At 41.0% G+C, this 21,833-nt stretch overlaps 2 protein-coding genes across 4 annotated transcripts; both read left to right on the top strand.

The window, feature by feature from the left end:
* Positions 1-300: 300 nt before the first annotated feature.
* Positions 301-7,824, top strand: LOC139380242 (protein FAM171B-like). Its single transcript, XM_071122777.1, has 8 exons — positions 301-679; positions 2,806-3,039; positions 3,227-3,319; positions 3,728-3,886; positions 4,041-4,211; positions 4,359-4,475; positions 4,783-4,906; positions 5,242-7,824. The coding sequence occupies exons 1-8, from the start codon at positions 472-474 to the stop codon at positions 6,494-6,496; spliced, it is 2,361 nt and encodes a 786-aa protein (XP_070978878.1). The 5' UTR covers positions 301-471; the 3' UTR covers positions 6,497-7,824.
* Positions 7,825-9,745: 1,921 nt separating this feature from the next.
* Positions 9,746-13,982, top strand: LOC139380531 (uncharacterized). 3 transcript variants are annotated; one of them, XR_011628443.1, is made up of 8 exons: positions 9,851-10,014; positions 10,537-10,810; positions 11,057-11,185; positions 11,312-11,464; positions 11,650-11,687; positions 11,792-12,083; positions 12,670-12,723; positions 12,842-13,982. XR_011628443.1 is itself a non-coding variant. In XM_071123270.1 (7 exons), exons 2-6 carry the CDS (start codon positions 10,540-10,542, stop codon positions 12,691-12,693), a joined length of 615 nt encoding a protein of 204 aa, XP_070979371.1. In that variant the 5' UTR covers positions 9,851-10,014; positions 10,537-10,539; the 3' UTR covers positions 12,694-12,723; positions 12,842-13,982. The 3 variants fall into 3 exon arrangements, 2 of the variants coding, with proteins under 2 accessions (XP_070979369.1, XP_070979371.1); XM_071123270.1 differs by lacking the exon at positions 11,792-12,083; XM_071123268.1 differs by lacking the exons at positions 11,650-11,687; positions 11,792-12,083 and having other exon boundaries at positions 9,746-10,014.
* Positions 13,983-21,833: the final 7,851 nt, after the last annotated feature.

Genomic DNA, 21,833 nt, shown 5'->3' with positions numbered 1-21,833 from the left:
ACTGTTAACATCATTACCATCATTACATATGGCGTTTGTTTATATTGTTTGTTGTTGTTTCATCACATTTTACAAAACCGATGTAGAGAGGACCACTCATATTGGCAGTTAATAATGTACTTGTTTACTAATTAACTGGTACTGGGCTATTTATGATCTGTTCCGGTAAAGTAGGCCTACATACAATTGTGTATATATTTAGGTCTATACACAGATATTCAAAAAACAGACATTCAAAAAACGAAAAGCGTTAGGCTACATTTTAATAGGACAAAAGGGGTGGAGTTTGTCAAAGACTACAGACCTGTCTTGCATGCTGGTACTGGTAGTGACAGTAGATTCTGAACGAGGATGTTCATGTTGAACTAATTGTATCGCTTAGAGAACTACAATGGCCTACCATGCGGAGGATAATGTGGGACTCATGCCTAATGTTTACCGTTATGTCTCGCTTTGTAACTGCAAGTAGTCATGTCAGTATTAGGAGTTTACCCGTTGTTATTAGCGCTATTCTACATGGACGGGATGAGATTGACCGCAAGCAGTTTGTCTGCCGCGGGCCAGATGGCACAGCGCGATGACGGCGATATTGTAGACTTTATTGTTAAGGGCGCAGCAGACCATCAAGTGGTTCAACAAATTCAGCATCAGGACCAGACAGCATCAGTCTACTCGTCAGGTATGTGTTCGCCAATCAGTTAATAGATGGAATGTGGCTCCTGGTTATGAATAAAGATCTTCAAAGTGTGTGGTGTTAAAATAATATTGTGTAAAGTGCATAGATAGCTAACGAACATTTTAATATCGTAAATTTCATGATCATTTTTTACATCTTTAGATATATTAAATGTGCATAGTATGCCATACTTGCATGGTAGGCCTACAGGTGAGGCAGCACAGGTTGGTTATATTTTTCATTTTCCCTCCAGAGAACCTTTGAATGAGAGAGTCAGTTTAAATTGCAGTTTAAATTGCTGTAAGCCAAATATACCACAATGTAAGACATGCTGTGCAATGCATGTCTATCCATCTGCTGTTTGTTAGTCAGCAAGGAGAGTGAAGAATATTTAGCAGATCATGTCATTCAGAGTGTGAATGAACTAGAACGAACAGCTCATTTCCAAAGCCAAGCGTGTTCATTTTCATTTTGCTAGTAATGATATTGGTTTGGAGTCTGGACCACCATTACAGCATGATCCAAGGTCCTCAAAGCATCTAAACAGCAGGCTGCCTACTTGTTTACAATGCCGAATGAATGACAGGCTTGCATTCATATTTCTGTTCAGAGTCTTTATGATTTATTCGTTGTGTAGGAGTTAATTAGCATAATGCTTATTCACGTGCACTTCTCGCTCATTGCGTCCAATAAGGAACATTTATTCACAACAAAAGAACAAAAGGTACCTTTTATCATGTACCAGATGTTCAGTTGCTTTGTCCCAGATCTCTTTGTGCTGTCTGACAGCACAAAGAGGTCTAGGACCAGACTAATGGGATCAGGAATTTGATACGTTGTCCCACATTGAAGAGGCTAAGACAAGGACTTGGATCATTTGTTGAATTCCTCCTGGTGTGTCTCCTAACAGGGTCGCACTGTTGTATCGTCCTCTCTGCTGGACAGCATGACACACCCTACAAGGTCTTACCATAAGTCCCAGATCTGTTTGCTATTGCCTTGCCAATGACCATAGGGGCTGGTAAAATGGCACAAACAGATCTGGGACAAGGCTAACTGTAAGCACCGAAATGACCTAAATCTCAGCACCATTCCACTTTCCTATACATTTCAGTATGGTGTCTATAGGACAGCAATTTGACTTGGATTGTCCCGGTGATGTTGTGCAATTGTAGAGGGAATGGCTTAATCCCAACACAGCAGTGTCTGAACCGGAGCCATAGAGGATCAGTCTCAACAGGCCCATCTGCTCCTCCTATTGGTGTACACACACACACAAACACACACACTTTCCTGCATGATGTAGCCTAATTCCCACTGAAACCATTTGATGTTCTGTTTCCAAGTCTCAAAAGATATTCTACATATCATGTCATATGATTGGCGTTACCAACTATAGCTGGCTTCTCAATCTCCATCTAATTTGAGTTAATAGCAGGTGGAATCACATATCTAGCCATCTCTATTGGAATTATGACCTCATAGGCCGTAAACCCCTTTCTGTCCAAACCGTAAATCTCTCAGAAGTGGGCCCCAATTCTCCAAACAAGTAGATTATAGTAATCTGGTATTATTCACCTCCACTGCAGATTAAACAGGCCCTGCTGTCCTGTTGGTCCACTAAGACTGCATGGTTGAACATGAGTGTGAAGTGGCTGTAGGGCAGGCTTCATCCCCTTCACATCTCTCCTTCCTCTCTACCGATCTGAAAGCTGCAGGACTGTTGAAAGGGATGTAATATAAACATACCCAGAGATTAATTGTCACCTGTCCATCTCTATAGAACCCGCCCAAAGAAAGGATTTGATAGCCGGACAATATCTTTATTAGCCTGTTTGCTGATGTAGCACAATGTTATCTTTCAAACGTCTTTATATATTCTCAATAATCGGCCAAATTGAGTTTCTGCATCACATAGGTCCCGTGGGACAATTGAATAGACATCCACAGGGAAATCCTCAAATGTTTTTGTTTATAGTGTTCTTATTAAGGCCTATTTTGCTTTAAATCGGGACTATATCATTGATTAAAAAATATTGCCAATCAGTGTTGTCTACATTAAAGTATCGAATTGTAAAAAAGGAAAAACATTTGAACATTGAGCTGAATGTATCCTTTGCTTTCTCCAGGCTCTGAATTCCCTCTGAAGGTCCAGGTCAATGACATGTCAACCCGCCACGTCCTGAGCCTAGCCACAGTGGAGGTGTATGTGAACTACACCAGGACCAACTCTGCTCTCACCACTGAGGATGGTCGAGTTTTTCTTTATGTGCCCTACCAACTGGGGTTACCCCTCACCATCGTGGCTAGCATGGATAGTTACCTGCTCACCCTGCTGCCCTGGAAAACCACCAGGATACCAAGTAAGTGTGTGTGGTGTGTATGTGTACTCGTCGTGGCGGCTTGTCATTGCAGTAGCTGTTGAATTCTAATGTGAGATCGCCATCTAGTTTCTCAATGTAACAACTACGTAGTGACAGTGTGGGGATCAAATCAAGCAAGTGCCTCTGGGAAGTTTCACCATGCATTTTCCCTTCTGGTTTACTGCAGTATTTTCAGCTGTGACCATGTCCCTGTTGTCCATAAACCAAGGCAACATCTGGTGGTTTGACGATTCTGTTCTGATAACTGGCAAAACATCTGGTATGTATTTTGCGTCTTTATTGTCTGATTTACTTTCCTGTTATTAGCCATTCTATGATGCTTTATTTACACTCCTAGAAAAAAAAGGTGCTATCTAGAACCTAAAAGGGTTCTTCGTCTGTCCACATAGGAGAACCCTTTCAAGAACCCTTTTGGGTTCCATGTAGAACCCTTTTGATTTCCATTCCTTTTACAGAGGGTTCTACATGGAACCCAATAGAGCTCTACCTGGAACCAAAAAGGGTTCTCCTATGGGGACAGTCGAAGAACCCTTTTGTAAGCCTTTTTTCTACGAGTGTACGTACGGGTAGCTACTCTTATTCATAGGTCCTAGTTCTTGAACATAAGCTAAACATGGGCTTGTTTTTGTAATTTATCTTCTTAATTACCATGTCTTTTCATCTGTAGATGCCTTGTCTCAGCCCAGGGTCCAGTTCCCTAAGAGTCTCCTGAACCTGACAGACAGAAGAAGCCTCTCCTCTTTCAGAGCTTACCTAACAACGCCTCAGCCTCCCATTGGGAAAGACTGCTACGCCTACACCGCTGGCCTTCTCATCAACCAGTCAGGTTTGTGTGTTTGTGCAGCTTTTCCAAACCACATTCGGAGGGAGGTACAGAGCAAGAGACAACGGCCTACAAATTAGCAATACTGTAATGATAAGACCTTTTTCGTTGATCTTTTGTATTTCAAAGGTCTTAAAGTAAGTGTTTTCTGTTTCAGGATACAGCAGCATTGAGTTGAGCCCCATAGCAGCTGTCAGTGCTCAACTCTTGTCCAATGGCAGAGAGATCCAGGTGACCGGGCCAGTACAGATCACTCTACCCCTGGGGGACAACTCTGGACTGCAGGCCTCTCATGCTGTGCCAGCCTGGTCCTTTGACCATACTACTGGTGGGTGTAGAGGTAGTTCCCCTAGTTCCCCTAGACAATGATCTAAGGTCAGTTTTACATGTTACCCTCTAATGGTTAAGGTTAGGATTTGGGGAAGGAAGGCTGACCCTAGATCAGTAGTTCATTCATGTCTTCAATATTATTCAGGTGCCTGGATGAACAGAGGACTGGGAATTATGAAGATGGAGGAGGGGAAGTTGTTTTGGACCTTCATGGCCCCTCATCTAGGCTACTGGATAGCAGCACCCATGCCTTCGATCAAGGGTATGTACTGTATGATAGGTAGCAGTTTCCCAAATCAACAAAATATTTGTGACCCTTCAGAACTCCTTAAAACTTCAAACCTTAAAACGCACCTCCGTTTATTGTATTACTTCATAATTGTATTAATTTTAGGCCCAGAATGCAATTCAACCATTGCTAGATATATTGAACTATACATTATTTATAGCTGGTGGTCATTTCCAGCAAGCAGATTGTCTATTGTTCTACAGTATATGAGTTATTTTTTGTGCTCTCATAACGCTCTCCAAACTTTTAACCAGACTCTTATGTGCTAATGTTAATATAGGTTACATGGGACATGCCACCCCTATGGACTTCATCTCCTACCATAGCTCCTTGATCGTGGCTGTGCTAGGAGGAACTCTTGTCCTCCTTGTTGGAGTTTTAGCAGGGATGCTCTGTTGTCGTAGGTAAGAGATGGATTCATTTTGTTGTTACCTCACCAATCTGTTATTGTTTAGACATTAATGGGCCAGATTAACCAAGTGAATTGACAAATCTCCAGTGTCATCAAACTGTTTGACAAATTGATATTTTGTTTCACATTTGAACTTTTGTCAATATAGTATAGTATAGTCATCTTTTAACGATGTCAACTAATGTTATGATCTGATATCAACTGATTGTATATACCATAGTGATAGTGACCATTTGAAGCTGATCCACCTTTCAATGGTGGTCTGATTAGAAACATGTTGTATTTCCTAAGAGAGGTTTCTGTTTCGATCCACAAATGTTCTTCTAGGGAACCTAAGACAAAGAGGATCCACGCCACCAAAATGGCGTCGTTGGAGATGGACCAAACCACCATGACACATGACAACCAACTCTGCGAAGTGTCTTCTCAAGACTCCACCCACTCTGAAGACGTATCCCACCAATTATTAACGAGGAGGGGCGATGGCAAATTGGACGATTCAGCCACTTCCAAGTACACTGACGACTTCAACATTTACATTGAGGGTACAGATCTTATTGGTCCAGAGTCCTCCAGGCCTTTGCAGCAGGCCCTTCTTGTCAACAGCAGTGACATTCTGTGGACACGGGGCATTTCTGAGGGGATAAATCTACCTCTCTCTCTCAATGAGAGCTTGTTCCTCCAGGACAGACTGCTTCACTTCCACAACCAACCTGTGGCTATCCGCCATGCTCCGGGGCTTTGGAGCTCACCAGAGCAGCCCTCTCCGGGATGCAGGTCTGCCACCCTGCCCCGAACAGGTGGGATGTACGACATTGGACAAGGACAAACTGTGGGCATGGACAACCTCACACAGACTTTACTCAAGTCCCCTCTGGCCACTCTGGAGCGCTCCCAGGGGCACGGCAGGGAGGGGACTTCACGGGGACAGGGAGGGCTTCACGGGGACACCTCCACCTTCAAGCCAGAGTCCTGGAGCCGCTACTACAGCAGCCTCCCAGAGTCCGTCTCAGTCCCCAGCACGCTGAACGAGGCCAGAGGAAGAGGAGGCCACCGCCCTGGGGGTGGGCGTCCCTTTTCCAGTGAGCTCCAGGAAGCAGACCAGAATTCAGAGCAGACCCCCTCAGAGCTCACCAGGGCCAGGCCCTCTCCTCTCGCCCCGCGGGCATGGTTTGTATCCCTGGAGGGCAAACCGGCCGCAGAGATCTGCCGCAACTCTTCCTCCGTCACGGACTCCAAGAGAAAACGCAGGGCGGCAGGGGACAGCCGTGATACCAGTCTTGACTCTGGAGTGGATATGAGCGAGCCCAACAACCAGCCAACTGTTGGGAATAGGCAGACGATGCTGGATCGTAGTGGCACCTTTGTCAAGAGAGCCACGCTCCATATTAAGCCCCCCCTTCTCGTCTCCGGTGAGGAATTGAACAAGGAGTGCAGCGGGAAAGGCGCCATGGGGGGCCAGACCCCAAATGATGATGCCCCCCAGGGGACCATCCTGGATGTAAGTGGTGCTAGCGGAACTAGTACCAACGTCTCACAGGAGAGAGGGGAGGGGCCGAGTGCTTGCCCAGAGAGACACTGAGTTCAGGGCTATATTCAGTTGTGGAATGTTCAGATATAAATATACAACGTAGAATAAACATGTCCCTCTGACATGAACAATAAATATTCATGTCAGTTCAATTCATGACATTTCTATCTGCAGCGCTCCACAACGTTTGCCTACTGAGTGTGACCTTGGGCCACCTCACCCCCAGGAAACCATGATAAGGACAATGACAAGAACCTGGCATCACATGGAGGAAAAGCCACTCACAAAGCTGAACTAGGAGCATGAGCTGAAGTTGTGTAGGGGAATAGTCATAGACAATCAAATTGTACTGACTGTGACAATACATGTTATGACAATGCCTAAAGGTGGTGTTGTACAATCTCTTGTATTCATCTGTCGAATGCAAACCCGGTGAAACTTAAAGGAATCTTACTTTCACTTCACCTATGCCATTTCTTACTCATAACATAGAATGCATTTGTGTAGGCTGCACCTTTACAAGCCCGCCATGCATGTCTTCACTTAAGTTTCATTGTGAATCTGCCTGTCTGTGATTGACTATACTCACATGAAGAAAGTCTGTTACATTCCTGGAAGTAGGCGCACATTTGCCTCAGCAACATTTGAACTTGTTAGTAGGGAAAGTTGTAAGGTCTCCAGATTTACGTTCACTGCCAGATTCTGCTCTGTTAGACATCCTGTCCTGTGGTAAATTATATCTTCCTGTCCTGTAGCCTTTGAACTGTATGTTGGGTGAGATGGCTGCTCCCGCTCTGTTGAAAACCAGCTGTTGTTCATCTAGTTCACGGGACTCTAGACTTCTCTCATTCCACCTCTGCCAGTTAAATGTAACTGCTTGTACTTCACAGTCATGGTTTTATCAACTAAAAGTCTATTATTCTTGTCGTCCCTAGATTTTGTACAATTTATAATGGCATGAGTTGTTGTTTAAGTCAAGAGAATATTGAAAGAGTAATTACATTTTCAAATATGCTTGTGCGAGCCTGTTATGATGCATATGAGTTTGCTTGCAAATTACTCATCACTGGTTGGCACAGAGGCTTGTCACGACTTCTCCCGAAGTTGATGCCTCTCCTTGTTCGGGCAGTGCTCGGCGGTCTTCTAGCCATCGTCGATCCATTTGTCTTGTCTTCCCACACACCCGGTTCTCATTTCCCCTCATGCGTTGTGTATTTAACCCTCTGTTTCCCTCAGGTCTTTGTGTGGTATTGTTCCTTCCGTTTCATGTCATCCGCACGTTAGTCTGTTGCGCTGGGTTAACCCATATTGTTATTTCGTGTTCACTTTGCCGTGTGCTTTTGGTTCGCCTAAATAAAAAGGCTCCGTTGGCTACCCAATATCTGCTCTCCTGCACCTGACTCCCTTACAGCCATTTACACATACCCGACACTTGTAAAAATGTGTATGATATTTCAGTTCAACAAAGCACATACATAACTGGCAATATATTATCCACTATTGTGATACAGACACTATAGAAGTCAAACATACTATATGTCTTCAGAAGGGCAGACTACATAACAAAATGCCAATGACCAAAAACACAACCCGTTCAATGTTAACGATAGTTTTTAATTTAGGTAATATACAGTATTAAGGGCACTTCTATGGAAACTTTGATCGCTTTTTCATTGTCACTCATCTTTGATTGCTTTTTAAAATAAAATAGAAGCATACAGCAACATTTGTAGTGATAACCATTTAGAAATACTTCAAATGGTTATGATAAGAATACATACAACTCTTACAGTAAATCTTTTAAATAGGTGTTACTATACAGTACATAAATACATAGACATAAGGCACCAATTTAATGGTCGGGTTTGCTGGTAGAATGTTTTCATTACATGCTGTAAGGTCATTAGCTAACATGGCAAAAACGAATGTGTTTTGAAGCTTCAGTCAGCCCAACGGTGTATGCAGAAATGTTGTTGAACTACTTACGTTGTCAACCTCCAAGAAGGAGAGGTCCAATAAATTAGACTGAAATAAACATCTGTAGGCCTATTGTAACGGAATTCTTCGTCTATGAAATGTCGGACCAATGCGCAGCGTGGTATGTGTTCATTATGATTTATTTTACTGAACACTGAAATTAAACGAAAACCGAAACAGTCCTGGAAGGTGCGTAAAACAGAAAATAATCACCCACAAAACACAGGTGGGAAAAAACTACCAAAGTATGATTCTCAATCAGAGACAACGAACGACACCTGCCTCTGATTGAGAACCATACCAGGCCAAACACATAAACACAACATAGAAAAAAGAACATAGACAACCCACCCAACTCATGCCCTGACCATACTAAAACAAAGACATAACAAAGGAACTAAGGTTAGAACGTGACACCATAAACATCTATCGGCCTCTACAGGCCAAGAGTTGGACTTGCAATGACAGTCTGTGTTTGACTTTGTCATACTGACACACCCCATCATAATAGACAATACATTTGCAGGCAGTTATCTAAACATTGACCATTGATGTTTAAGCCATATTTGTATACATTGTAATGCAACAACTAGAAATGGACAATCACCTCTGTAACCGTGATAAAATGTGAACACAAAACATCAGAAAACACTGGTAACTTAGCACATTATTCTGAGCACGTCAGTGAGGGTACGAGGTTCCACAGACACAAACACACAATGTCCAATCTTGCTTCAATATTAAGTAAAGTAAGTAAAGATACAATAATCCTAATAAAACTGGGTCAAATGACTTCCTGAATGTTTCTAGATATTGCACAGGAAAAGGTAAGGTCAGTGTTCCATTTCTCAGCCAACCTGTTTCTATTTAATTTCAACTTGTTCCACTCTTACACGTGTCTTGTGTATTTTTGCCTGCATTTCACTGCCCGCTCAACCCACATTTTAGAACCAGTAAACGTTTTGCCTGCCCAGTGAGACAGGGACTTCACTTTCAGCCCTACCCTGGGATGTCAAGGAGCACCTGGCATAGCATACTACTAATTTTACATGAATTTCAACTTGTTCCACTCTTACACGTGTCTTGTGTATTTTTGCCTGCATTTCACTGCCTGCTCAACCCACATTTTAGAACCAGTAAATGTTTTGCCTGCCCAGTGAGACAGGGACTTCACTTTCAGCCCTACCCTGGGATGTCAAGGAGCACCTGGCATAGCATACTACTAATTTTACATGTAAGTCATTTATCAGACACTCTTATCCAGAGCGATTTACAGTAGTGAGTGCATACATTTAAAGGAAATAAAATGTCCAATCGGTACCTGTGGAAATCGAAACCACAACCCTAGAGCGTTGCAAGCGGCATGCTCTAACAACTGAGCTACACATTACTCCTCAATGTGAATCTTACGGCGCAATCTGTACTTTCGCTTTCGCTTTATGTGTTCACCAGTTGTGTAAACGTGGTTATATAACGCAGAAAGTTTGCCTCAGCCACATTTGAGCTTTTCGGGACTTTTTCAAGTGAAGTCTTTTCAGTCTTCAGATTTACATTTACTACCAGAACCTGTGCCGTTAGACCTTTATCATTTGGTAAGTTATCTTCCTGTTCTGCCGTTTATTCTTAGAAGTACTAAAGCTGCTTTACTTGAGCTTTGTGTGAAAACCAGCCGTTGTTTGTCAAGTTTACGTTACGTCCACCAATACAATTAACTGCTGATGTTTTGTAGGGCTGCGACCGAACAGTTATGGCTTCTTGCCTGAAGACGTTTTTAAGTATTCAGTATCATGTTCAGTATTTTATTAACTTAGAAGGTACTTACTTTATCATAGAGTGACATTGTAAGGGTTAACAGGATACCAGAAAGGGTGACATGGTATTTTACTTTGCTACATGATCATACCATACGTATTATTGTTTGTTCTACTTAATAACATAAAATCATGATGCACTCAAAACCTGCGGTTGTTTAATATTCCATAACCACCTTGGGTAAACCATAATCATGCCTTAATAAACATTATATTGGTCCAGTTAAACATAGATTGCTACCAACCTATACAAATATGAAGACTGTTTTACCCAACAGAGATTTGTTTATTATTTCCAAATAGGCCATGGAATTTCTGAAGTCATACAAGAAGGACCTGTGCAGGTGGTTATCGACGATGGATGCTGAGTTTATCATTGACAAGTGTGAAGATATCCTAACAGCTAAACAGGATAAGGCTATTCGCAATCAAAAAACGGATCCAGGGAAGATCAGTCTTCTTTTGGAGACATTCATTGAAATGGAAGAAAGTACATGTCAGGATTTCCTTAAGATTCTGAAGAAAGAGCAGACACATTATCCAGACCTTCAACAACATTTCAGCAAGAGCACACAAGGTAAGTAGTATACATCAACATTTGTAGTGATAAAAAACCCATTTAGAAATCCTTCATATGGTTAAGAATAAGAATATAAGAATACATACAACTCTTACAGTAAAGCTTTTAAATAGGTGTTACTATACAGTACATAAATACATAGACATAAGGCACCAATTTAATGGTCGGGTTTGCTGGTCCAATGTTTTTATTACATGCTGTAAGGTCCTTATCTAACATGGCAAAAACAAATGTGTTTTGAAGCTTCATCCAGCCCAACGGTGTATGCAGATTGCAACAGCACTGTTGATACCAGGAAAGTCACCAATGTCCGCGGTATTAAAGACTTAGACATGCATGTAATCGTTCAAGCAGGATCGGGGAATCGATCTGGTGAGTGCAACTGTGAATAAGCCAACATGGTCATACTGAGAAAGTTGTATTGCTTACTAACAGCTAGCACCATAAGAAGAACATAACACAATTGTATATTTACTTGGACACAAATGTCTCTTTCAGGAATGAACGTCAGCCAACCACCCCCACATGCAGAAGTGGTTGCAACAGAACACAGCCATATATTTGCATCAGAGATATCGAACTGTACAATCGATGGCAACCTCAATATGTCTGTGATGCAGGTCCCAGCCCCCCAGGCCTCACAGTGTCCAGGTGAACTACTGCATTTAGGCAGGTTTTATCTTCACAGGTCTAAGTGGTAGCTGTGTTAAAGAACAGGATCATCTTGACAAATAACCTTGACAAATGAGCTCAGTGCACATATATTTTAATTAAAGTTATTTTCAATCATGCATTTGATATTTGAAATCAAATAATGGCAACTTAATATATTTCAGTGCCACCACAGCAAACAGAAGATGTGTCCTCTTCTCAGGTAGTCAATCCCAATTTTGTATGAGATGAAAAACTTAATTATTAAACGTAATTATTGTTTTCTTTGAGAAACAAACAACATGTCAGTAAAAATTGCTTCTCTAGGGCCCTGCCATGAAAATGATAATTGAGAATAAGGTGAAACTCATCGACTGGCTCCGAGCAGATTCTGTCTTCATTCTTCAACATGTGCACTCCAAACGTATTGTTACCGATAGAGAGTATCAAGAGCTGAAGAGCCTCTCAGTACCAGAGGCTGCTGTGACCAACCTGATTGACAAGATGATTCTCAAAAAGGAAGAGACATGCTCTCAGTTTCTTGATACTCTCAAAGAAAGTGAGGTGAAGGATACCTATCCCGAACTTAAGAAGTGGATTACCACCATATTCTGACTAGGTAATCTGGAATGTTAACTGACTAAGTAACATACTAACAGAATTGAATATTTTATCAATAACGTGTATTTTGAAGAATACGACTAGACTTAGGAATACCATAAATAGCTTAGTACTATGTCTTTGCCTGATCATAACCTCAGAATATAATTTTCAGGGACGTGAAATATTGTTATGTTGTTAACTTTAGGATTTCTGAGTACTAATAGGGATCCAGGAAGAGACTGCTGTTTGTATACACTGAAAGAGGCCAGTCAGGCTAGATAATAATACGTTGGTTTTCTCCTGATTCAGATTTACTACCTTAGTCTTCTTCGTTCCTATGTGGAACATAAGGCTAAGCCTGGTTTAGAGGTCCTATTAAAATGGCAATCCCTGTAGCATGAGGCAGGGGTGACAACCTTTTTTGCACTGCGGACCGGAGTAGACATTTCTAAGACGTGGGCCTTCGTGCAAAAGTGTTTGAATTTTTAAAAACCTGACCAATTTAGCTGTGTTAGACTCTCTGCTAGTGTGTTCCCATAGCGTGTTTTCATGTTAGTGACATTGGTGCACTATTTCTCAATGTATCACCTTTTCTCTTTTAGGACCATCACGGCCCAAGAACATGACATATTCTCCATCGATCTCTTCAATTTCAGGTAGACAAAAATATTGTGAAAGGGCTGTAACACTGAAAATGCTATCGATACATGTATCTTACCATAAGAATGTAATTCGATTTATCCTAAATATATTTATTTATCTTCCTTGTGAAAGACAAACGTGGGTTTTTGAAAAGAAACCGCACAGCTCTGGTTAGCCAGGTGAAAAACGTGAAGGCCATTGTCGATGATCTGCAGAGTGGAGGTTGTCATGATGAAATGGCTGCCATCGTGAATGCCCAGTTGACACCACAAGAAATGATGAGGAAGCTCTTGGATAGCGCGACCAGCACCGGGGCCGCTAACGCCCTGATTCAAGCCCTTTTAACTCATCAGAAGGATGTCATGGATGACCTGATTGCTGAAAATGCTTGAAGAGGTCAATTGGTTCTTCATTATAATTGATCTATATCAGGGCTATTTTTACCTTTTTTATATCACTTTTTTATTCATCTTAGCCACCAGCCTGGTCTCATAGACTAGCAAACTTACATCTGGGACACTCAGAATAGTATAATATGCTACAGTACATTTGGTACTGTATGTTTACATTAAACGAATGTAGAGTGGTTGGTTAGGGTGGATGAGTATGATGCAACCTGTCAACTACTTACTACTTTGAACCTACTTAGCATGTTAGCTAACCCTTCCCCTAACTCTTAACCCTAATCTTAACTCCTAAAACTAACCCTAGCTAACATTAGCCACAACAATTGGAATTCATAACATATCATACGTTCTGCAAATTGGTAACATATTACAAATTGAAATTCATAATTTAAATATCATACAAATTGTAATTTGTAACATATCATAGGAAATGGATGATGGACATCCACAAATTAATACATACCATACGAAAAGTAACATATCATACGAATTGGCTGTCCCAGATATATATTTACTCTGTTACGTCTACCCCTGAGTCCAGGCTGTTGCCACATGTAATTATTGGTGGTGGTGCTATTTTTTATTGACAAAACCGGGACAATATCATCTTTTAAGGGAAACATTTTTATAAAAAATGCAAGACAATATATTTTGATTATGTTGACTATGGTTCTTTACATTCCAAATATAAAATGTAACGGTGCAGTTTGAAGATTTAGCACCACATTACCTGTAAATGAAATGTTGTTGAACTACTTAGGTTGTCAACCTCCAAGAAGGAGAGGTCCAATAAATTAGACTGAAATAAACATCTGTAGGCCTATAAACATCTATCGGCCTCTACAGGCCAAGAGTTGGACTTGCAATGACAGTCTGTGTTTGACTTTGTCATACTGACACACCCCATCATAATAGACAATACATTTGCAGGTAGTTATCTAAACATTGACCATTGATGTTTAAGCCATATTTGTATACATTGTAATGCAACAACTAGAAATGGACAATCACCTCTATAACCGTGATAAAATGTGAACACAAATCATCAGAAAACACTAGTAACTTAGCACATTATTCAAATCAAATGCAATTTTATTTGTCACATACGCTACCGTTCAAAAGTTTGGGGTCACTTAGAAATGTCATTTTTTTTTAAAAGAAAAGCACATTTGCAAAATTATTTTCCAATGATCAATTAGCCTTTAAAAATGATAATTTTGGATTAGCTAACACAACGTGCCATTGGAACACAGGAGAGATGGTTGCTGAAAATGGGCCTCTGTACTCCTATGTAGATATTCCATAAAAAAATCTGCCGTTTCCAGCTGCAATAGTCATTTCCAACATTAATAATGTCTACAGTTTATGTCTGATCAATTTGATGTTATTTTAATGGACAAAAAATATGCTTTTCTTTCAAAAACAAGGACATTTCTATGTGACCCCAAACTTTTGAACAGTAGTGCACACATGGTTAGCAGATAATACTATGAGTGTAGCAAAATGCTTATGCTTCTAGTTCCGACAGTGCAGTAATATCTAACAATAATATCTAACATGTAGTCTTAACAATTCCCCAACATCTACCTAATACACACAAATCTGAAGGGGTGAATGAGAACATGTACGTGTAAGTATATGGATGAGCGATGGCGAAGGTGCAATAGATGGTATAAAATACAGTATATACATGTGATATGAGTAATGTAAGATATGTAAACATCATTCAAGTGGCATTATTTTACAGTGTATTGTATAAAGTGACTAGTGATCCATTTATTGAAATGGCCAGTGATTGGGTCTCAATGTAGGCAGCAGCCTCTCTGAGTTAGTGATTGCTGTTCAGCAGTCTGATGGCCTTGATATAGAAGCTGATTTTCAGTCTCTCGGTCCCTGCTTTGATGCACCTGTACTGACCTCGCCTTCTGGATGATAGCGGTGTGAACAGGCAGTGGCTCAGGTGGTTGATGTCCTTGATGATCTTTATGGCCTTCCTGTGTCATCGAGTGCTGTAGGTGTCATGGAGGGCAGGTAGTTTGCCCCCGGTGATGCGTTGTGCAGACCGCACCAACCTCTGGAGAGTCTTGCAGTTGAGGGCGGGTCAGTTGCCGTACCAGGCTGTGATATAGCCCGACAGGATGCTCTCGATTGTGCGTCTGTAAAAGTTTGTCAGGGTTTTGGGTGACAAGCCAAATTTCTTCAGACTCCTGAGATTGAAGAGGCGCTGTTGCACCTTATTCACCACACTGTCTGTGTGAGTGGACCATTTCAGTTCGTCTGTGATGTGTACGCCGAGGAACTTAAAACTTTTCACCTTCTCCACCGCTGTCCCTTCGATGTGAATAGGGGGTTGCTCCCTCTGCTGTTTCCTGAAGTCCACGATCATCTCCTTTGTTTTGTTGACGTTGAGTGAGAGGTTGTTGGTAATCAAGCCCACTACTGTAGTGTTGTCTGAAAACTTGATGATTGAGTTGGAGGCGTGCATGGCCACGCAGTCGTGGGTGAACAGGGAGTACAGGAGGGGGCTGAGTGTTGAGGGTCAGTGAAGTGGAGATGTTGTTTCCTACCTTCACCACATGGGGGCGGCCCGTCTAAGTCCAGGACCCAATTGCACAGGGCGGGGTTAAGACCCAGGGCCTCCAGCTTGATGAGTTTGGAGGGTACTATGGTGTTGAATGCTGAGCTGTAGTCAATGAACAGCATTCTTACATAGGTATTCCTTTTGTCCAGATGGGATAGGGCAGTGTTCAGTGTGATGGCGATTGCGTCATCTGTGGACCTTTTGGTGCAGTATGCAAACTGAAGTGGGTCTAGGGTAGCCGGTAAGGTGAAATAATCCTTGACTAGTCTCTCAAAGCACTTCATGATGACAGAAGTGAGTGCTACAGGGCGGTAGTCATTTAGTTCAGTTATCTTTGCCTTCTTGGGTACTGGAACAATGATAGCCATCTTGAAGCATGTGGGGACAAAAGACTGGGATAGGGAGCGATTGAATATGTCCGTAAACACACTAGCCAGCTGGTCTGCGCATGCTTTGAAGACGCGGCTAGGGATGCCGTCTGGGCCAGCAGCCCTGCAAGAGTTAACACGTTTAAATTCAGAGCACGTTAGTGAGGGTATGAGGTTCCGCAGACACAAACACCCAATGTCCAATCTTGCTTCAATATTAAATCAAGTAAAGATTCCATAATCCTAATATACCTGGGTAAAATTACTTCCTGAATGTGTCTAGATATTGCACAGAAAAACTTAAGCTCAGTGTTCCATTTCTCAGCCAACCTATTTCCATTTTATTTAAACACAACATGTTATCACAATGCCTACTGGTGTTGCAGTACATGTAATTGTAACGGTGTAAATAAATTGTTAAATTTTATGCCATCTCCTGGTTGATTGGTGTGTTTACATTGCCAAATACATTCAGTGATAAAGGTATGGGATTCTCGGTAATCCACAGCAGATTTATGGAGAATTTATGTGGGTGAGTTGAAAATGTAATGTATAAAGTTGACATTACATCATAAAATCCACCTTTTACATCGTAAATTGAAGTTGGTAGCTAACTCGAAAATGGATCTTCCTTAGGAAAGCTATTTGTTTGTATTTGTCACATCACATTCACCTTACAGTGAAATGCTTGCTTACAAGCCCTTAACCAAAAATGGAGTTTTAAGAAAACAAGTGTTAAGTATTTACTTAAATGAACTGAAGTAAAAAAGAAAAGAAAAATAAATAAAATTGTAGTGAGGCTATATACAGGGGTTACTGGTACAGAGCCAATGTGCAGGGGCACAGGTTAGTCAAGATTCATTGAGGTTATATGTACATGTACTCTAGGTAGAGGTAAAGTGACTATGCATAGGGGAGGGAGGGGACAATGTAAATAGTCCGGATATTTGATTAGCTGTTCAGGAGTCTTATGACTTGGGGGTAAGAGTTGTTAAGAAGTCTTTTGGACCTAGACTTGCCGCTCTGGTACCACTTGCCGTGCGGTAGCATAGAGAACAGTCTATGACTAGGGTGGCTGGAGTCTTAGGCAATTTTTTGTGGTCTTTTACACCGCCTGGTATAGAGGTCCTGGATGGCAGGAAGGTTTGCCCCAGTGAATTACTGGGCCGTACGCAATACCCTCTGTAGTGTCTTGCGGTTGGAGGCCGAGACACTGTATTTCTGATCAATGTATGAGCTTTTTTTTCTTTTTTTTTTTACAAAATATGAGCTTTTCTTTCAAAAACAAGGACATTTCTAAGTGACGGTAGTGTACATAAATAAATTCAGTGGGGAGAACAAGTATTTGATACACTGCCAATTTTGCAGGTTTTCCTACTTACAAAGCATGTAGAGGTCTGTAATTCTTATCATAGATACACTTCAACTGTGAGAGACAGAATCTAAAACAAAATCTATAAATCCAGAAAATCACATTGTATGATATTTAAGTAATTAATTTGCATTTGTAAGTAGGAAAACCTGCAAAATCGTCAGTGTATCAAATACTTGTTCTCCCCACTGTACATACATAATAAATACAGAAAAAAATAAACAGAAGTCACTTGAATCCAGTCTGGCACAAAGACAAGGCCTATACACAATCTATATACACACATGCCATTTACCACATAGAAGCTAAATAGTTTTACAATTTAATTATAGGTTTTCCAGTCTTGATCTAAATATTCCGCAAACGGAAATACACAATGGACAAAAACAACATTTCAATTTCTCCTCATCACATATAATGCCAAGGTATATCTGGTGTGCTTTCTGGAATAATAGCAAGCGTATATCGTGGTAGAAAGGGCAATAGAGGATAAAATGAGTTTCATTCTCTATTTCTTCAAGGTCACAATAGTGGAAAAGTCTTTCCTCTTCCATTTCACCACAAATTTGACCTGTTTCAATATGCAGAGACAATATCCCTGATCTGACCTGTTTCAATACGCAGAGACAATATCCCTGATCTGACCTGTTTCAATACGCAGAGACAATATCCCTGATCTGACCTGTTTCAATACGCAGAGACAATATCCCTGATCTGACCTGTTTCAATACGCAGAGACAATATCCCTGATCTGACCTGTTTCAATACGCAGAGGCAATATCCCTGATCTGACCTGTTTCAATATGCAGAGACAATATCCCTGATCTGACCTGTTTCAATACGCAGAGACAATATCCCTGATCTGACCTGTTTCAATACGCAGAGGCAATATCCCTGATCTGACCTGTTTCAATACGCAGAGGCAATATCCCTGATCTGACCTGTTTCAATACGCAGAGGCAATATCCCTGATCTGACCTGTTTCAATACGCAGAGGCAATGTCCCTGATCTGACCTGTTTCAATACGCAGAGACAATATCCCTGATCTTACCTGTTTCAATACGCAGAGGCAATATCCTTAATCTGACCTGTTTCAATACGCAGAGGCAATATCCCTGATCTGACCTGTTTCAATACACAGAGGCAATGTCCCTGATCTTACCTGTTTCAATACGCAGAGGCAATATCCCTAATCTGACCTGTTTCAATACGCAGAGGCAATATCCCTGATCTGACCTGTTTCAATACACAGCAATATCCCTGATCTGACCTGTTTCAATACGCAGAGGCAATGTCCCTGATCTTACCTGTTTCAATACGCAGAGGCAATGTCCCTGATCTTACCTGTGCACACAGCGATCTCTTGCTTTTAGGTAGGTTATATATAATATATTTCTAACACACAAATTCACCCTTATTCAAACAAAAGGTTCTTATTTTCTTATTGCATCAGCAGTTGTTTTTTAATCATATCCATGTCTCCCTTAATTTGGTTTTTGTACAGATGTTCAGTCAGACTGTTGAAAAATGTCAGACATTTCAGTTACCAGGCTCCCCCTATGGATAGATCACATTGACAAACTTTACTAGCTATTCTGGCAGTTGGCATATCCAGCAGTCTATTCCAAAGTCTCACCATACACGCCTTCCATCTCATCTATAGTATAGGCGCAAACTTGTGTGTATGGTTTTTACCACTAGAGGTCCTTAGAGTCCAACTTTGTTTTGCATTTCATAAGAAATACAAAAAGAGTTCATAAATGGTTGTTGTGAAAAGCGTATTTAATTGTGATCAAATCATTTATAGTGTGGACATATATTCAGTGACCGATGATGGCTCTTAAATAATGACCCCATATTTAGAAAATGTATTGTAAGAAAAAACATGATATTGCACTTGATATCCATTGCCAACACTATACATAGTCATTATTATTTCAAAGTAATTTCAAGAGCATAATACAGGTTGTTTACCACTTACCTCTATTTTTGAAATGTATAGAAATTGACACAGAGTAGCAAAGTACTGTACAGTAGGTACTACCTTGCAGGGGCAGGAGGACGATTATTTTTTTTCATGAGCATGGCCTTATTTCTATTACAGCATGTTGGATGGCTGTCATTCAGATTTCATTCACTCAGTTCAATGTAACACCATAGGTTTAACATACTACATGATACTCTGATTTTCCCTATACCCATCATGAGGTTGCTACAACCTAGCCTAGGAATGAAAGTTTACAACGTAGATGCACACAGATAATTTTGAGTTGACAGACAGACACATGATATACCGCCTTGCACACTCTTGCCTGCATATAGCTGATCTAGCGTGTAATCATTAGTCCAACAAATGCAGGTTTGTTTATCCCCATTTCGTTCCGTTAGTTTCCAGTTTAAGAAACGTTTTTCAACAGAATCGGCGGAATGAATATACCCGATATCACGCATAAACACAGTTCACTTTAATAGCAGCCACGTTGTATTCATTCTCGGATCTATGCGCATTGATGCGCTCTCCCCCTCATTTGTGGACTTTAATACACAACATATCAGCTGTATGTGACCAGGCAAAAAAACTTTTCTAAGCCATAACCATATCATAACCGCTACACACAGTCTACATCGTTGTCACCATATTAGCTAAATTAACATCATAGTCAACATAGCTAATATAACTAATGCATTAGTAAACCCACTACAATCATGCAGTAACGTTACAGTCTATAGTCAGTAAGCAGTTTAGCAGTTACACCGGCAGGCCCCGGTGGTAATAAATTAGTAAAACCAAAAGTTTACCTTGACTTGGAAGAGTTCCAGTGTTGTGTTGGATAGTCATATCCAGCTAGCTAACATAGCATCCCTCTGTTTGAGCAGAGTGTTTGAGTAGTCTAAACTAGCTACCTGCAGCTGCTAGGTAAGTAAGTAAAACTGAAATGTTAAAAACATCTCTTTCTCTTGCTTCTTCATTTGAGGAAGAAATTAATTTGTTCAAGACTGTTCAACTATTGTCTTTTTCTCTCATTGAGACAACTACTCACCACAGTTTATGCTAGTTCTAGCTAGCTGTAGCTTATGCTTTCAGTATTAGATTCACTCTCTGATCATTTGATTGGGTGGACCAGATGTCAGTTCATGCTGCAAGAGCTCTGACAGGTTGGAGGATGTCTTCCGGAAGTTGTCATAATTACTGTGTAAGTCTATGGAAGAGGGTGAGAACCATGAGCCTCCTAGGTTTTGTTTTGAAGTCATGTACCCAAAGGAGGACGGAAGCTAGCTGTTCTCTGGCTACACCATGGTGTTACCCTACAGAGTGCTGTTGAGGCTACAAAATGGTGTGTTTTAATAAATCGTTTGTTGACGTGAATATATTTAGTATAGTTTTATCTAAAAAGGATAACTTTTTAAATGTAAAAAAATATATTTTTTAATGAAATTCACTGGGGAGGATGGTCCTCCCCTTCCTCCTCTGAGGAGCCTCCACTGCTACCTTGTCACTATGTAATTTACATAGTTATTCTCTAGTATAAAGCCTATGTGATATGTGTAAGGGATAAACGCAGATGCTATCTACATTATCTTGAAATAATGGATGACGTGGTAGGGACGTGATATATTGTGTGACTCAGCCTCTATCAAACATCACCACCACTGATATGAAAGGAGTCAGCTCTTATGACCAAATACAGTTTCATCTGTCAGCTCCAAGTCCCCCTGCGAGTTATTTTGAATTCAAGAGGGAATTCAACTCTATTATGTCAGTATTGAATGTCAAGAGGCTGCAGTGTAATACAGTTGATTAGATCTCTAAGGAAAACAAGTTAACAGTGATTTAACAGGTGAATGCATTTACCAGGGTTTTACCTGCTATGTGGTTTTTTACTATTTTCTCATCCCTGGCTGAGAAGGAAAGAGAGAGACAAGTCCAGGATGGGGTGATTGAGATTGCGTGTGAGGGCACAGTCAGGACAGTACATTGACTGCCATTAGTGGTTGGGAGGCCATACACATGCAGGGTTGGAAGTGTTCACAAAGACTGGACTGTGTCACTTGCCTGGGCAAAGGGAATGAGACCAGGGAGGTTGGAAAGGGTAGCTCGGTGGCATATTTACAGCATGAAGGTGAAGTCTAACTTATTTTTACCTCTGGGATCAATTGTCAAAATATATGCTGAAATGAAACCACACATTCATGGAGACGTCACACAAATCAAATAAAATTTTATTGGTCACATACACATGGTTAGCAGATGTTAATGCTAGTGTAGCGAAATGCTTGTGCTTTTAGTTCCGACCACGCTGTTTCCTGAAGTCCACGATCATCTCCTTTGTTTTGTTGACGTTGAGGGAGAGGTTGTTTTCCTGACACCACACTCCGAGGGCCCTCACCTCCTCC

This window comes from Oncorhynchus clarkii, chromosome 22 (assembly GCF_045791955.1).
Source record: "Oncorhynchus clarkii lewisi isolate Uvic-CL-2024 chromosome 22, UVic_Ocla_1.0, whole genome shotgun sequence".
NCBI classification, from domain to species: Eukaryota; Metazoa; Chordata; class Actinopteri; order Salmoniformes; family Salmonidae; genus Oncorhynchus; species Oncorhynchus clarkii.
Note: the sequence above shows the minus strand (reverse complement) of the source record. Positions and strands in the feature narration are given on the sequence as shown.

Bases quoted from the DNA above. Each gene is read 5' to 3' on its own strand.
- LOC139380531 (XM_071123268.1), top strand. From the start codon at position 10,540: ATGGAATTTCTGAAGTCATACAAGAAGGACCTGTGCAGGTGGTTATCG. The intron at 10,811-11,056 runs GTAAGTAGTATA...TGTGTTTTGAAG, and splicing joins TTTCAGCAAGAGCACACAAG to CTTCATCCAGCCCAACGGTG. The intron at 11,465-12,669 runs GTGAACTACTGC...TTTCTCTTTTAG, and splicing joins CCAGGCCTCACAGTGTCCAG to GACCATCACGGCCCAAGAAC.
- LOC139380242 (XM_071122777.1), top strand. From the start codon at position 472: ATGTCAGTATTAGGAGTTTACCCGTTGTTATTAGCGCTATTCTACATG. The intron at 3,320-3,727 runs GTATGTATTTTG...TTTCATCTGTAG, and splicing joins GATAACTGGCAAAACATCTG to ATGCCTTGTCTCAGCCCAGG. The intron at 4,476-4,782 runs GTATGTACTGTA...ATGTTAATATAG, and splicing joins ACCCATGCCTTCGATCAAGG to GTTACATGGGACATGCCACC.